The sequence below is a fragment of the Oncorhynchus keta genome, chromosome 19, assembly GCF_023373465.1.
Source record: "Oncorhynchus keta strain PuntledgeMale-10-30-2019 chromosome 19, Oket_V2, whole genome shotgun sequence".
In the NCBI taxonomy this organism is placed as follows: Eukaryota; Metazoa; Chordata; class Actinopteri; order Salmoniformes; family Salmonidae; genus Oncorhynchus; species Oncorhynchus keta.
In genome coordinates this window covers 70,126,392-70,144,590 of record NC_068439.1, presented here as the reverse complement: position 1 = coordinate 70,144,590, position 18,199 = coordinate 70,126,392, and the positions used below count along the sequence as shown (strand labels likewise).

At 40.2% G+C, this 18,199-nt stretch overlaps 2 protein-coding genes across 4 annotated transcripts in view; one reads left to right on the top strand and one right to left on the bottom strand.

The window, feature by feature from the left end:
* The first annotated feature begins 5,045 nt into the window (after nt 1–5,045).
* On the top strand, nt 5,046–8,190 carry LOC118398793 (homeobox protein Nkx-2.4-like). The gene is made up of 2 exons (XM_035794504.2): nt 5,046–6,199; nt 6,372–8,190. The coding sequence occupies exons 1-2, from the start codon at nt 5,833–5,835 to the stop codon at nt 7,037–7,039; spliced, it is 1,035 nt and encodes a 344-aa protein (XP_035650397.1). The 5' UTR covers nt 5,046–5,832; the 3' UTR covers nt 7,040–8,190.
* Nucleotides 8,191–8,801: 611 nt separating this feature from the next.
* Nucleotides 8,802–18,199, bottom strand: part of LOC118398792 (5'-3' exoribonuclease 2-like) — a 40,264-nt gene continuing 30,866 nt past the window's right edge. For all 3 annotated transcript variants that reach the window (XM_035794503.2, XM_035794502.2, XM_035794501.2), the window contains 3 exons: nt 14,684–14,747; nt 12,332–12,467; nt 8,802–9,145 (listed from right to left, as the gene is read on the bottom strand). In XM_035794503.2, the coding sequence (XP_035650396.1) occupies nt 9,083–9,145; nt 12,332–12,467; nt 14,684–14,747 (263 nt within the window). In that variant the 3' untranslated portion in view covers nt 8,802–9,082. The remainder of the gene's footprint in view (nt 9,146–12,331; nt 12,468–14,683; nt 14,748–18,199) is intronic.

The following is an 18,199-nucleotide window of genomic DNA, read 5'->3' as shown; positions in this document are numbered from 1 at the left end:
GCTCACATCAAAGGAACCATCACAGTTCATTTCAAGTGCATGCACAATACACCAGGCCAAGGATCAGGCATGTCCAGCGAAGTAGTCTTCTTCACAGAATATAAAATCTTCCTTGTTCTTGGTGGATGTCTTTGCATATTCATCTATTTTCAAGTGACCCTTTAATTATAGAGAGCAGATTCATATTCTTTGGATCTTTGTTTTGTACAGATGTTTTCATGCCAATAATTGATAACAAATATTTCATGACTATATCTCACAATTAATTTCAGCAATAGGGGACAGAATCACAATAGGACATGGTTATATATACATATATAAACATTTACATTCATATAATTAATCATTTAAGCCATTAAATGGTTCAATAAAGACATTGAAGAAGGTGATATGGAAATGATGTAAAGACCCCATTCCCTATCATATCAGTCTTGATGCTTTGCCTCATGGTATTAAAAAAAAATACTAAACATAGGCTATAAAAAGAGCTGTTGTGCTGCGATATATTGCTCCCCAAATTTGGGACACCGTACATGTAGAAATACCATGGAACTGGAAATAGATCTTTATCTCCTTTTGGAGTTACCATGCTAGCCTGCCAATAGAATAACGTCAAATTGATGTGTGTGCCCTTGAGATGATTGGACCTGATATTGTTAGGTGTGTCATAGAAACACCTTAGAAAGATGACCTTGAGATAGGCTCGCTACATACAGTATAGGCGTATACTAGGCTATAGGCCTATAATCATTATTATCCTCATCATTGGTATGTCTACTAGTCTAACAGCTTACTATGGCATTTGACCAATTTCGCTTCGAAATGGATTATTTTGCTTAATTTGCTATAAAATGCGCTATAAAAATAGAACCTGAAAGTTTCAGATGTGTCGATAATGCACGTATTTCTTGGTGTAGGTGTATCAATTTATATTCCTGCTACTACTAGCCTACAGAAACACCATTCAATTCTAAATTATTATATACGATCATTTATTTGATATCGGCTGCTGATATCCTTGGATTGCACTTTAATCAATACAGTTGTCCACACTTGAACAATATAGCCTACTGCGGAGTCCAAAGCTAAAGCCACCGTCCCCAACGTATTAGCATTTCATTCCCTAAGAAACATGAACTGAAAGACAAAGAATACTGGAGCAGATGACAGGGTCTTGAGTAGGCTCACACTTTTATCACTTGGAAATATGTACAATGCAGACCCACGTACCTAGACGACTGCATGCGAAAAATGTAACAGTTTGGTGCACTAATCTGCCAAAACAATCAGCAGTTAATAAAAGGGTCAATCCATAAAATACACATTGGGAAAATCAAAATACAGTAAAGCAATAAATTAAAGCCCTCCGTGAGCAGGAAGCTTGAGAATAAGCTGCTATTATACTTATACCAATATGTCCATATTTGGCTTTAAATTCGCTTTAAAGTAGTACGTATATGCTACATATAGATGCCGCTTGAATTTCCGGATAGCACATAGTAATCGATTATGTCTAGAATACAACTTTTTCTTAAAATGATATTTTACACGATACCCAAGTGCTTCCATTAAATCAAGTAAACATATTACAAAATATTTGTGTGGTATCTTATTAAATAGCCTGTTATCATGTTGAAACAATACTCTATTATACATAACTAAATTGAATGTCAATTATAGGTCTATCTTCTTGTGATTTTGGTGCACTGCTGTAAGTAATTCTAACTTGTTTTCTCAGGTAAAGAGGTGGTCTTTGGCGACAGGTCAAGTTACATTTGATTGCAAAGCATAAATGACTAGGCCTGACATCTCATCGTGCCATGATATTTCTCCTGAATGTCAAAATTAAGATTAGTTCAGTAGACTTTACTAATTTCACAACTGTTTCAAGTAAATTCCTATTCCAATTGTTGATTTATGCATTTAGGCTACTATGCTCTTTAGACCACCAACGAGATTTTGCTCGTGCATGCCCCCAAAAGCAATTTTTATAGGGCATAGACTACCTACCTACAAGAGAAGCCACCGTGTGCATGCAGTGGAACCTAATATTTAAATCTGACCTCTCCTCTTGTGAAACATATTGTCATTATTTGCAAAATTGTCAGACAGTGTAGTCGGCAAACATAGCCTCTAGGCCCTCCGTTGAGCAAATACCCAGGGGGTTTGGTGTAATTCAAATGAACTAATCGTTCATAAGGGATTGACTAAACAAAGAGAGCAGACATACAGGTTCGTCTCGTGCACAAGGAATCACGTCCCAACACGATTCGATAAGATTAGTAGTTTGTAGCACAGCTGTATAACTTAATATAGCTGCCCGTTGTCTTGCAAACAGGACTCCCATTTCTGTAAATGTCTCTTCTGCAGGAAAACGAATAGGCGCCAACTGTCCAGCAACATTCTGAAACCGTCGAACCGTGTAGGTTACAAAATATACTTCGGTAAATCATTTCTATCCATCCTGTTTATTTCTTGTTGACCTCGACGTGACATGAAAGTTGAGATCATAGCTTTTCGTTTAGTTGAATTGGGTTAGATAACAAGCACGGACTCCGCACAAGCTCATTTGCTTCACTTACATCTCCGGTGTATTAGCAGGAACGGTTCAGGACCCGGCCTTCACTCTAAGCGCACAAACCCTTTACTGACCTCTCCAAATCTCTCATGTTATTGAGCCAGTGATGCCGAAATGCATCAAGTGCCCCATTGATGGCAAATATGCCATCCCTCTACTGCAAGACATAGGGGTATTTTCAAATATAACCTCAAACGAATTGCATGCGGTTTTTGTGTATGATCCTAAAATATTTGATATGCATGTATAACCCCATAAATGTGTAGGGTGTACTTTTATGGGGGATAGGTGATGCACAATTATTATATAGAGGTAATATATAGCATAACAATATTTGAACACAACTCAAATACCATTTAGAATTCACAATAATTCGCAATTTGGTCCATTTCTGTCACCTCAAAATAATCTGTCATTGACGGGAAGCAGATATGATGTAAAAAAATAAAGGCCTATGATTTTCTCTTTTTTTGGAGGGGGGGGGGGGGGCATTGTTCTGCTTAGTGCTAAGTGTCTCTTACTTTCTTTCCCAATCAAAATGTCTGTTGTATTTTGTGCTATATTAGTTATGATGAAACAGACTATTTACATCCAGTGTCGCTGCATCTAATCAAAAGTGAAACTGAGTTGACTGGTTTGGCCTATTGCTAGTATTTACACAATTACCTAAAACAGTTTTTGGATTGTTTAATCATTTGAAATGTCTAGGAAAGTAATAGGCCTATATCGGCCATAGGTAGTCTATGGGCTATATTGTTGTCAACGATTATGTAATAATACCTTTCTATACAATCGACCTATTTTGGGTTTAAGCGTTTTGCTTCATAGGATGCTATTACATTATGTCAAGAATATAGCCAATTTGCTACACCATAATCAGCTCAATGTTATATTTCTATTAATAATTGCTACACAAACGATTATGTTACGGAACACCAATCTATCATAATAATTGCAGTCTAATTTGACCGGCTTCATTCATATTGATCAGGTATTCATGATAAAAAGTTACCAGTCAATAGAAACATGATTAAGACAAAAACAATTTACCTGCAATGCAATGGACCCGAGCTGAAAATATCATGTTTCCCCTGCTGTAAGCCAGCACATGCGATAGTCTATTCGAATAATATTGTGTGAATAGGCACATGTATTGATAGCTATCAATGCACGTTTTAATGTAAATACCGAAGTCATTCGTTTTTTTCGTTGTCTATGGAGCCATGATAATAGGAGCGCGTACATTGGAATGAAAGTAGTGAGCAAAATTAGTAGTGCGGGGGTCCCTAGCCATACCCTCTGCCTGAAAGGTCCACGAGGTTGAGAGGTTTGGTTATTTGCATACAGAAACACTCTGCGCGGCGATGAGTATCTGCGGTAATAAGGCTACTTCTGGTAGCCATCACAGCACAATTGGTTTATTATTAACTATGATACAACGGGTGCATAGCCTACACATGAAAAGTAGAATAATTTATCCAATCTGTACATTTTAATGAAATGTATGCTACAATTGTGCGAGGCAAACCTTGACGCAGGTCTGAGCAAAATTAGGAACAATGTTATCGAAATTAAATACTCTGGGCTTATAGCCAACAAGGGAACAAGCATAGAACAATATGCTATACAGAATAGGTCTGCATTCGACAAGACAGAGAAGAGGACATTTAAAAACGTTTTTTAATTGGAAAATTAACAAAACTGAAACCATGAGTAAAGAGTAAACAAGAGAATGTTTCAATAGGCCAGTCAGTATCTAGCAAACGTGACTGTTCTTCAGCACTTAACCATTATACGGCCTTGCAATCTCTTTCTGCTACAGGGACTTCACCGCTATGTGCACAGAATTTAGAAATGATCTATGAAGTTTTACTTCACTTTTATAAAGATTGACAAAAGAGAACATTAGGTGAAGATAACAGACATTGTATTTAACTGAACTAAATTCACCTGTTATTAAGTCAATAGCCTGCACCAAAGACATTCCTGGTAAAAAAAAAAAGAATTAGGCAGTTTTATAGTGAGTGACTTGAAAGTCACGAAATCACCATTACATTTGACCCTTTTCAAATGTTCAGATTAGCCGACTCGCATAGCCTACCTCTGAAGCATTCGATGAGTTAAAGCAGGTGAACTCAAAATCGTCTACCTGAGATAAAATTACCATTATAGATCAAAGTCTAAATGACAATGAGTTATTAACAACATTAGCATGCTACTGGTGATCCATCATTTTTGTTTTAGAAAATATAAGGCCTTAATACGCAATTAATTGTCTTAGACGAATCTTGTTCACATCAAGACTGGATTGGCATTGAATCGCTGGCATTTTTTGCGTTCTATGAGGATATTGTGCTATAAATGATATCCTATCCGTGAGCTGTCCAAAATTAAATGTAGGCCAATTGCAAAATATAAAAGTACAAGGATGACTGGAATACAAGTCAACAAGTGGAATTTGTCCGTCTTCCAATGAATGACTCGTTAACCGCAGTGAACACAATGTCACTGGAAAACATAGGTAGGCTGTTTTTATTTCTTCACATCTACATATTTAAACATATTAATCCACTGTATTGTCTGAATGAAATGTAGTAAAGAATAAGCAAAAATACATAACAGCTCATAAAAATGATATGGTCTAATGCACCCATTTGTCAACATGAGAAATCGCACACATAAAATTGCAAAATCATCAGAATGTGGCCGGTTGGATGATGAACTAAAGTGTCTTCATTTTTGTGCCCGATTCTCCGTCTCGTGTCTGCTCCAAGAGCTCTCGAGTTAATAAAAAGGTTGCCATTTCATTAGGCTATGGCAACAGTTTTACCTAACTTCAACAACACTATAGCTTGAGACCAAATACACTTTTAAAATACGTTTCAAATCAAGTCCATATCCGAGGTATTTGTGACGTTGACGTTTAAAGTTCAAACCATCTAGACTGCATCTTGCTGATATGAACTGAAAAGTAGCATTTTCCTCAATTACCCCGGTAAAATGTCAATGGCCATTGTTGGATCGTTTGGCTCGTTGCTCCGCCCCTTGTGTTTGTCGTAAACCTGGCGCCTGGCTAGAGTAAACACAAGATAAGAGCGTCCAAGGCTCCCCTCCTTCTCCAAGGCGATCAATTGGATATCTCAGACGGACCCACAAGTACTCTATTACGTAGGTGTCCTGTGAGCAGTGAGGGGACAACAGCACCACAGTCGGGCTTGTTCCGCGTTCAGCCATATTCACCTGCGGGCTAAACCATGTCCTTGAGCCCAAAGCACTCAACTCCTTTCTCAGTGACAGATATTTTAAGCCCGATCGAGGAGACCTACAGAAAGTTTGGAGGAATGGACTGTACAGGGAGCCTCGCGTCTCCGCTGGGAGCATATCGACAGACTTCGGTGTCTCAACCGGGACTGCAGCAGCACTCCATGGGCCATAACACCGGGGTGGCGAGCGCTTATCACATGCCACACAGCGTCTCCCAATTTTCCAGCGCCATGGGTGGATACTGCAACGGCAGCATCGGTAATATGGGAGACCTCCCGTCGTACCAAGACACCATGAGGAACGGCGCAGCAGCAACTGCATGGTATAGCGCAAACACCGAACCCCGCTATCCAACAAGTAAGTTGAAAAAAACTCAGTCTGGTTTCTTTTCAAATAAATGCCAAAGACAATTCGTTTTCAATAAAAATGAATGGAAACTACATTGTAATGGTGCATGATGCACAGCACCTAATTTAGACTGCATCTAATATGAATTTATTTAACAGCCTATATCTGTGCGCTATTGCAGTTTCTAGATTCATGGGGGCTTCCAATGGGATGAACATGACCGGGATGGGGACGCTTGCTGGGATGGACGCCACCAAGTCCATGGTGACCCTACACTCAGCGCCCAGGAGAAAACGAAGGGTGCTCTTCTCTCAGGCCCAGGTGTACGAGCTGGAGAGGCGGTTTAAGCAGCAGAAATACCTGTCAGCACCCGAGAGGGAACACCTAGCGAGCATGATCCACCTGTCACCGACACAGGTCAAGATTTGGTTCCAGAACCACCGGTACAAAATGAAACGCCAGGCGAAGGACAAAGCCACACTGCAGATTCAACAGGAGAATGGCAATGTGTGCCCACAGCAGTCACCGAGGCGTGTGGCAGTCCCGGTTCTCGTGAAGGATGGCAAGCCCAGTCAGAACGGATCCAGCACGCCGACGTCTGGGCATCAGCAGGTGCAGCAGCAGAACGTCTCCAGTGGAGCGATGACAGCTTCGGGCAGTGCGGTGGTCAATCACCATCAAAATCAGCTGGTGCATCATCCATTATCCACTGCTGAAGAACTGGAGGAAATGTCCCCCAGTCCCCCTATTTTACACAGCCAGATTAACATGGCTCAGACAGAAGCGGCTCTCCTCGAGTACACCAATAACATGGTCAGTTCAAACCTGCTTTATGGCAGAACTTGGTAGAAGGAAGAAATGTACATTTGAATTCGGGAGACAATAACGTCAAGTGGATTTTAAGCCGGAAAGACATTGGTCGTTGATGACATTGAGGACAACAGAAGCACCAGAATTTCTTGACATTTTGGAGGTGCATGGTGCACCTATTATTAACAGTCGGCCGTGCGTGTATACTTTTGATCAAGAGTATTTGATAAAAATGAGACTCCCAAGCACTCCGTAACGGTATTATTCGGGTGTAAAAGGGAGTGAAGTTATTTGTTGCGATTCAATTCTTTAAGGACACGAGGGTATCAGTCCGATGAATGAACCTAAACTGTATATAGCTAACAAAAATATTTCATGTGACTATGATTTTTGTTTTTAAACGAAATATTTGTTAAAAAAATGTTTTGGTAAATTGCAAAATGTGATTGCTGCTGCATAGCGTAAATATATACAAATCACATTCCTGTTAAACTTTAACAAAATATCGCTTGGCATGTAAGCATTACTGCTTATTTATGTTGATGGAATAATTATGAGGCACATTGACTGGAATGCATCGAATTTCACAGGTATAGCGCAATGATTTCAAACAGATCTAATGTAATTTAATTATTCAAATGATATTGTACTTTACATTATAGCAATGTTACAATTTGTGTTTTTTATTTCTTACACAATTATTGAAAGAAAACAGATTCAATAAATGTAAATTCCAATATTTTATGCCATTACAAGCCATCATGGTTAAGTGGAGATAAACATTTAAGCACCTAGTCTATACAGCATGATAAAGTCCTAAAACGCAAGACTACTTGCAGGAGATTAAATTGGACCTGTTAGGCTACTGTTTGGGCGAAAAAGGTATATTATCAGGTGATGAAAGGTTAGAATTTCCAAGCAACTGTAACTGCACTCAATTGTTTCAGATTGTCATTTCCAATAAATATAATTTTTTGTTATTCCTGGGTTCTTTGTGACTTTGAAATACAGGCTAGCAAAAATGCTAATTAATGTGATGCTAAATTAGCCTAGTTGATAATATGACCCAAATTAAATAAAGGAATGGGGACATAATTGAGACAAAATATTATTATAATTTCGGTGGGTGTTTAAATTTGTCCTATTTCACACATGTACAAGTGTATATTATTGCATGTGTGAATTGCATATCCGAACTCCCCCTGAGACATCTTCACAGTGGGGTGAAGGCCAGGGTTTGCCATTATCAATGGCGACCCAGGAGCGATTAGGATTAAGTGCCTTGCTCAACGGCTAATAACAGATTTCTTTTCACCTTGTTAGCTCGGGGATTCAAACAAGCGACCTTTTCAGTTACTGGCCCAATGCTCTAACCACTAGACTACACGCTGCCCTGTACTGCATGACCAGCACCAAGACGCCAGCAAGCCGAAAAAGTACATTGTGCTACCTGCCCGCTAAAATACCATTCACCCATTCATCTACCTATGAAAATGGACCGTGACGATTTAATGAAACAAGACAGGATATAAAATAGGATGCTATTGGTTAATGACATTATTTCGCCTCAAAAACAAAGGCCTGATGCAACTGCCGTCGAGGTTTGCCGATCTAAATGAATGACTAAAGAATTAAGTTGATAAAAAACCCAAATAAACCCATTATCTACAGTGTTTAACTCCTTAATGATTTAGGTATTTTAAGTTTACAAACGAATGAATTATTTTTTCTACGAATGCTTGACAAAAAAAAGCTAGAGGTTGACAGAAATCAGCAGAAATGTGATTCTAAAAACCAAAGATGTGATGCAAAAAGTTGAATTTGGTTTTATTTCAGAAAATAGAGTAACTTGTACACTAAAATATGGAGCTAATCTTTCCAAATAAACTGACAATGACAATTGTCTTGACTGACTTGTATTTTACAAGTTTTACAGGTATTCTTAAAAATGCATTACATAAAATATTTTTTTTTTAGGTAGAATTAAAAACAAAAACATCTTACAAGTCAACAGCCTGAAAAAGACATGTATTGCGAAAAAATGACAAATTAAAATCGCGTTCGGCACTATTAGGTCTGAATTTAACTCCAATTGTATTTTCCTTCTGGGGGTGGCAAGTGGTAATTCCGTCCAGAGTGGTATCCCTGTAAAACACAGAAAACAAGGGCCAAATCAGTCAGAAATTTGAGTATGAAGATCAAAGATGTCAGACATTTCAACAGTTTGCTTCGTACTAGTCTTCTTCTAATGTATATTTTGAGAGGCTGAATTAGTAGTTACCATCTGTCTCCCTGCCATATACAGTGCCTTACAAAAGTATTCACCCCCTTGGCATTTTTCCTATTTTGTTACATTTTTATTTGGATTTAATGGACATACACAAAATACTTACAAATTGGTGAAGTGAAAAAAAAAAAAAACTTGTTTAAAAAAAAATATAAAAAAAACAACAACAGAAAAGTGGTTTGTGCATATGTATTCACCGCCTTCGCTAGGAAGCCCCTAAATAAGATCTGGTGCAAACAATTACCTTCAGAAGTCACATAATTTGTTAAATAAAGTCCACCTGTGTGCAATCTAAGTGTCCTGTTCTGGAAAGCCCCAGAGTTTGCAACACCACTAAGCAAGGGGCACCACCAAGCAAGCAGCACTATGAAGACCAAGGAGCTCTCCAAACAGGTCAGGGACAAAGTTGTGGAGAAGTACAGATCGGGGTTGGGTTCTAAAAAAAACATCCAGAGACTTAGAACATCACACGGAGCACTATTAAATCCATTATTAAAAAATGGAAAGAATATGGCACCACAACAAACCTGCCAAGAGAGGGCCACCCACCAAAACTCACAGACCAGGCAAGGAGGGCATTATTCAGAGAGGCAACAAAGAGACCAAAGAGCTGCAAAGCTCTACAGCGGAGATTGGAGTATCTGTCCATAGGACCACTAAGTCGTACACTCCACAGAGCTGGGCTTTACAGAAGAGTGGGCCAGAAAAAAGCCATCGCTTAAAGAAAAAAAAATAAGCAAACACGTTTGGTGTTTGCCAAAAGGCATGTGGGAGACTCCCCAAACATATGGAAGGCACTCTGGTCAAATGAGACTAAAATTGAGCTTTTAGGCCATCAAGGAAAATGCTATGTCTGGCACAAAACAAAACACCTCTCATCATCCTGAGAACACCATCCCCACAGTGAAGCATGGTGGTGGCAGCATCATGCTGTGGGGATGTTTTTCTACCGACAGGGACTGGGTAACTGGTCAGAATTGAAGGGATGATGATGGCACTAAATACAGGGAAATTATTGAGGGAAACCTGTTTCTGTCTTCCAGAGATTTGAGACTCGGACAGAGGTTCACCTTCCAGCAGGTCAATGAACCTATGCATACTGCTAAAGCAACACTTGAGTGTTTTAAGGGGAAACATTAAATGTATTGGAATGGCCTAGTCAAAGCCCAGACCTCAATCCAATTGTGTTATGGCCTCCCAGGTGGCGCAGTGGTTAAGGGCGCTCTACTGCAGCGGCAGCTGTGCCATCAGAGTCCCTGGGTTCGCGTAACCGGCCGCGACCGGGAGGTCCGTGGGGCGACACACAATTGGCCTAGTGTCGTCCGGGTAGGGATGTCCTTGTCTCATCGCGCACCAGCGACTCCTGTGGCGGACGTGAGCGCTAACCAAGGTTGCCAGGTGCACGGTGTACCCTCCGACACATTGGTGCGGCTGGCTTCCGGGTTGGATGCGCGCTGTGTTAAGAAGCAGTACGGCTGGTTGGGTTGTGTATCAGAGGACGCATGACTTTCAACCTTCGTCTCTCCTGAGCCCGTATGGGAGTTGTAGCGATGAGACAAGATAGTAGCTACTAAACAATTGGACACCACAAAATTGGGTAGAAAAAAGGGGTACATTTCTAAAAAAAATAATAATAATAAAATAAAAAAAAGAGAATCTGTGTTATGACCTAAAGATTATTGTACACCAGCGGAACCCATCCAACTTGAAGGAGCTGGAGCAGTTTTGCCTTGAAGAGTAGGCCAAAGAGTAGGCCAGTGGCTAGATGTGCCAAGCTTATATTCCCCCCACCTTATAGTGACAAATTGTGACAGCTGTAATTGCTGCAAAAGGTGGCTCTACAAAGTATTTTAATTCCAGGTTTTAAGGCAATAAAATAGGAAGCCACTATCATACGCATACAAAATAACTGATCACTATCCACATAAACAATGTTCTGACTTAAAGCCATACACAAACATGTGCATGGTATAGGTAAGTGCTCCTAATGCTCTGGAGGCGTGCTCCTTGTAAGATGGACAAAAAAGTTTCAAAGGGCCTAATTCATGGTAAACAGGAGTTAGTGCACCCAAACAGGCAAAAGGCACTTGGTGCAGGCTTTATTCCATGATCAAATGAACACAGGTAGGGCTGGGCGATATGGAAAAAATCTCATATCCCGAAATAGGTCATTTCATATCCAGATAACGATACATTTCACGATATACACATTTCCTGTAAATTCAATGAATAAATAGTATATATAAAATTACCACATGTAAAGGCCTATTTCTTATTACATTTTGAATTATATTCAACAAATAAAAAGTTATTTGCATTTGGTACCTTGGGTCAAGTGTTAGTATCAACTCACGAAACCCCCGTTTCTCAACTGTGTAAATTGGGGTCTTCATGTCTTTGCAGATGTAAGTTGTAACGGCAGCTGTTATCTCCTTCCATCTTCGTGATTCTTTGCCATATGGTGTGCCACGGGCAAAAGCCTCTTAAAGTCTTGAGTCAGGAGTTTGTTTGGAGCACTTGACTGTACTTTTCTGGGTCTCATCCATAGACTCTCCGTACTGTTTCACATGATTCTTGCGTAGGTGGTAAAATAGGTTAGTGGTGTTCGAGTTTGTTGTCGGGACCGGCCTGCGGCATATTTTGCGGAGGTTGGTTTTCTGGTCCGTGTCAGACTTTTGATACCCAAACCACGTCTATGCGACCGAAGTTACCCCTCTTTTAGGTACGAGCTCCCTGTCTCCGTGCCACGTTCACTAGCCTCCATGTTTGTTTGTGGTGCAAATGTCCTTCCACACGACATGTGTGGAAGAATGCAAAGTGTCGTCCAATTGACAAAAAATATTGCCGTAAAGAGTGCGATTTGCGACACAACGAAATAAACGATAGAGCATAATAGGAAACGATAGATGTTTTAGATGTCATACGATATAAATCGTCATATCGCCCAGCCCTAAACACAGGTATATTGACGTTGAGGTCACGTCTTCCTCATTATTGATGTCATATGTTAGTCCTAAATAAAGTCAGCTGAATAATGTAGTTACCGGTTGTCCTCCACGGTCTCCTCTGCGGTCGTCCTGACCACGCTGCTGATGGTAGCTGCCCTGGCCCTGCCCCCCTCCGTAGCCTCCTCTCTGAGTCGACCGGTCCCAGCCATGCCCACCACCACCATACTGCTGCCTGTGTGGGTACAAACATTGTTGTTTTGGACTTTAATACCTTATTTAATTTGTTAATTTCTGGACTGTAGGGTTTACATCACAAATAAACTCTTAACTGCCATGTCATTGAAGCTGACTAAATGAAATCACCGCTAACTTGCAATAATTTAGATGTTATCAGAAAGTAAATTAGACAAACCAGAAATTAACACAGCTAGCCAATGAACCGTTCAAGTCATCATAACAGAATATAATACAATAAAAAATAGTTTCATCATTTGCCGTATTGTACATTGCTCTTCTTAGATGTATTTTTAAAATTGGCATTAGCACAGTTTACATTTATTCCGAGGGACTTACAGGAGCAATTAGGGTTAAGTGCCTTGGTAAAGGGCACAGCTTTTTCGAACCAGCAACCTTTCGGTTACTGACCCAACGTTCTTAACTGCTAGGCTACCTGACGCCCTGTACTGGCATGATCCAAATTTCAGCTCCAAGACACCAGCAAACCGAATAAGTAGATTGTGCCGATTCATATCTAAATTCTGACATCTGCATGTGCTTTAGCCTTTCAGTACGTTTACATGCACAGTAATACTCAATATTAAAATAGATGGCAGCAGGTTGAGTATGGAAGTCATGTTAACGCCTTAATCTGCTTATTTTAAATGTGCGCATGGTCATATAGTAAGCAAATGCCAATTAAAACACCTGGTTTCTGAGTAATCTTTCAAATTAGGAGTTCTAGTGGTGTATTTGATCTGCGCATGTGACATCACCGGTAGTGCAAGCTTCCCTCTTATGCATGAGTGAAGTGAGATCGGAAAACAAAGTATGCACTTAGTTTTCATATAAACTTAATATTTCTGAATATGCTTCACAAAACTAATTGTTTGCGATTTTTTGCATTTATCATAGTCCCCTCGTAGCCTGATTTCAGATGTGTCCCTGTGAACAATATTAGGGAAATTGCAAACGTTTAAGTCAAACTATTATATTAATCTGACTACCCGCAATTGTTTTGTGTGCATGTTAGCGTCTCATAGACAGCTACAAACACATTAGCCATGCTGGGCAATTTAGGCTTCAGGCCCTCCCTGCTCCAGTCCTACCCATTATTCAGTCTAAATATGTCAAAGCGCCTAATCAGGAGCAAAAACCCCCCAAACCTTTTCCAGTTCTATTGATGCAGCTTTCAATTGACCATGGTGACCTAGCAACATCCCTGCTAATTAGTATCGACCTGGAGATTTAATTCAGAAGAAAAAAAATGGCCACCCATTTCACATTAATAAAAGTATAAGAATATTAAATGTATGCCAAAGTATCTAATAAACCAGACATTTACATGTGACTTGAATCATGAATTGCACTCATCCCTAAAATGAGGACGCCACATTGCATGTGTGTGACGCCCACACCACCAGTCCAAGACTAATGCCTCAGCAATGTGTCCATCCATAAGCCAAGCCACCATATTAAGTCTCATATTATTCACTACAATGGTCGAAGGAAGAAGGAACCGTCCTAGAAGGGCCCATCCCTCATTATTGAACCATGTCACATTCATCCCCAATGCCAGACTTAGCCCTGCACTGGAATCCGTAATCCCTCCTACAGGTTCCTTATGCATGTAATTTCAGTCCAGCTGGTATAAGTAGTTATAGAAACAGTTTTCAGTTCACCACTAATAACTAGTGACCTAAGGTGACAGAGAGCAACAATGGACCTGGAAGGCCTGAAAAGTTGAACCAAAGAAGCTGATTAGTCCTTCAAGTGGTCTGGAGAAAGAATCAATGACGGGTCTGTGCGGACACTGTGGCGCCGAAATGATACTGCCAGAGCAGTATTAGTGATGCCTCATTAAGTTGGCCAAACCTCCTCAAGAGAAATTTGTTTAGCACTCCCAAATTCTTAATTCATCTCTAAGCCCCCCCATGGTGAAGCCCAGTGGTCTCAACTAATAAAGCAAGATGTTTCATCTACCTGTACATTTAGTGGGACTCAGTGGTCCCCCACTAAAGCACTGGAACAGTTTGTACTAACCACATATTACGCTAAACCTCATGTGTAGTAAAAAAACAAATGTGTATCAAGGTTAACTTAATATGCTGCAGCGAGCACCCTTAAAAAAAAATAGTACTACATCAGTCATGAACTTAGTAGGCCCAGGAAGAGGGAATACCGTGTAAATACATGCCTATGTATAAAAAACAGACAAAGCCGTAGACTCACCTTGGATATTGTTGCGGAGGGTTGTATGGGGGAGGTGTCCCTAGAAGACCCTGCTGCCTAGAATCTGTGGGCGACAAGAGACTTTCAAAAAAGGGCGCCAACACACTACTAAGTGAACATAACGAGCGCGACTCTTAAAGAGCAATACTTTATCTAAGAATTTTGTTCTGATGAGTTGCCATCAGTGTAATTTCTACACACACACACACAGATAAAATCAGCTATGAGATTTGTCTCAGTAGAGTGTAAATGTTAGATTGACACCACTTAATTTGAAAAATAATAATAAGACAATTCCTTTGAGTGAAAGTTAAAAGTGCTGCACGAAATGTTTGCCAATCAATATGGAAACTCAGATTTGGTATACAACACTGCAACAGCATGTCAAAATGTACAAGTTAATTAACCCAATTAATTTCAGCTTTAACCTCAATATCAAACCCATAAATTTCAATCTTAAACTGATCCAAGAGATAAAACAATTCCAAAGATAAAATGAAGCCCATTGAAGCACTAAATCACAATAAGATTTGAGGTGGGTGGAAAAGAGAAAAAATGCTTAATTTGCATTCCTTCCTTCAGGAAAATGAAATAAGCATTCAGTGGGCAGCATTGTGGATGGCTCAAGTACCCCTGGTTCTAGCGCGGCGAGCCCCTTTGAGAGCCGCTTCTTCTAGATCCGCTGTTGCCAAGGCAATGACCAGCTGCAAGCCTGGGACTTGTTTGTTTATAGGGGCAGGCCTGGTGAGTGGGTGAGACAGGAGGAGAGGGGGCGGGGTGAAGGGTGTGATGAAAAGAACTTCAGCAAAGAAAAGCCAGTCATTTACAAACCTGGATTGGAGGCTGGTGTTAAAAGAAATTTGATAAGAGGCGATGGGATCCCTGGGAAATAAACACGTTTGGCCTGGTGGTACAATACCTAGTGCTCAGTGTTATGACATGTAGAGAGTTTAACATGGTCTGAGATGACCGAGAGAGAATATAGACTGGTTGGTCAGTCTGACTTACGGTGGAGTAAAGTAGACCACAAGCCAACATAACTGAGCAAACTAGGGTTTTCAGATGTATAATTTTCAGCCACTTGAGAAACAGTTATTTTTTCTATGTATAACCAAAACATACCAACAATGCATAACTGTTTGTCCAGACGAAGTGATTAGGTTGGATCTGTAGATGAGTAAATCTTGACAGTTAATAATCTCTTGGACCAACACAACCTTATTGAGGACCACCCACTCTGGCCTGTGTCTTCTGTCCTACTCTGATGACCAGTAGGCAGTCACTTAACGGCGGACATTACAATTACACACCTGTCAATCTCCTTAATTAACAATGATCTACAACTTTAGAGCCCTGGGCCATGTGATACAAAAGACAATGAAGGATTACACCTAAAATCCCCCGGTACAATATACAGTCACTGTATTAACCCAAGGGATTACAACTAGCTCAAACCAACTCACATGTCCCTCAATACACATGTTCTTCCATTACTATAGTAAAACAGTTGGTGAAGTTATAGGTCTAGAACTTATACTTTTGGAAATAGAATTCCATGGGATAAGGCCGTTAAACTGCAACTTTTAAACGGTGCGACAAAAACACAATGTGACTGGACGTCAGAAGACTAATGGCGACCAGCGGTGTCTCCCCGGTGGGTCATTACACAGCAGCAATAGGCACAACAAAACCCCACAGCATGTTTCAGAGACAGCACGTTGACACATCACCACATGGGGGTAGAGGTGCAGTCAAAGGGGAAGTTAACTTTGGTTTCAACCCTCCCTAGTCTACCACACATCCAATCAAATGGGATCCTCCCAGAATGCTTTTATCAGAAGGGCCAGTGTGTCCAGAAGCACTTGACAATCTCATTACCACCCTCAGTCTCCCAGAGCAGCTAGCACCACTAATCAGCAAACGGGGACACCGGGAGGGACACAGGAGCCCCCCCAACCCAACACAAAGAACCCAGCCGGACCAGGGTGATTACTGACAACCTAGTGGATCCTCTCAGAGAGAGACAGTTAACAGCAACAAAAGCATGTCTTTGAACTCCGAGCACACTACCTTCCTAGAGTTGTTTTCTAGTCTGGTCTCAATAACTAGTCAGGCTAATTGTGCTGTTGGGACCGATAATGCCAAGTCTGCATGTATACAGTGCCCATAGAAAGTCTACACCGCACTTGAATTTCTTAACATTTTGTGTTAGAAAGTGGGATTAAAATGGATTTAATTGTATATTTTGTCAATGATCTACACAACATACTCTGTCTAAGTGGAAGAACAATTCTACTATATTTGAAAGACTAATGAAAAATAACACTAATATATCTTCATTAGATAAGAATTCACCCCAGAGTCAATACATGTTAGAAACACCTTAGGCAGAATCTTCTTGGGTAAGTCTCACCTGTATTGTGCTAAATTATTCCATTTAAAATTATTCACGCTCTGTCAAGATGTTGGTGATCATGGCTAGACAGCAATTTTAAAGTCTTGCCATAGATTTAAGCATATTTAAGTCAAAACCGTAACTTGGCCACTCAGGAACATTTACTGTCTTCCTGGTAGGCAACTCAAGCGTAGATTTTGCTTTGTGTTGTATGTTATTGTCCTGCTGAAAGGTGAATTCCTCTCCCAGTGTCTGGTGTAAGACAGACTGAAGCAGGTTTTACTTTAGGATTTTGACTGTGCTTAGCTCCATTTCTTTTCATCCTGAAAAACTCAGTCTTTGCCGATGTCAAGCATACCCATAATATGATGCAGCCACCACCATGCTTGAAAATGAGGCAGTTAAGTTACTCAGTAATGTCTTTGAACCCCCCAACATGAGGTTTGCATTTATGCCCAAAAGTGTATTACTTAGCTATGTTTTTTGGCAGTATTACTTTAGTATTTACTTTAGATTTGCACTCTTCTTTTCACTCTCATTGAAGTCATTACTGTGGAGTCACTACACTCTCATTGAAGTCATTACTGTGGAGTCACTACACTCTCATTGAAGTCATTACTGTGGAGTCACTACACGCTCATCGAAGTCATTACTGTGGAGTCACTGCAATGTTGTTAATCCAGCCTCAGTTTTCTACCGTCACAGTCAATGAACTCTGTAGCTGTTTTCATAAAATCCCTAATGGTTTCATGGTGACATCCCTAAGCAATTTCCTTCCTGTCCTGCAGCTCAGTTCAGATGGACGGCTGCATCTTTGATTTGTCTGGGTAGTTTAATACATCAGCGACAGCATCATTTTCATGCTTAAAGACATATTCAATGTCTGATTTATTGTTACCCATCTACCAATCACAGCAGTTTCTTTATGAGGCTTTTGAAAAGCTCCCTGGTCTTTGTAGACAAATCTGTGCTTGAAATTCAATACTTGACTGGGGAACCTTACAGATGTATGGGGAAAGAGGAAGGGGTAGTCATTAAAAATAATGTCAACCCCCATTATTTCACACAGAGTGAATTCATAACTTGTGATTTGTTAAGCCAGATTTTTACTTCTGAACAAG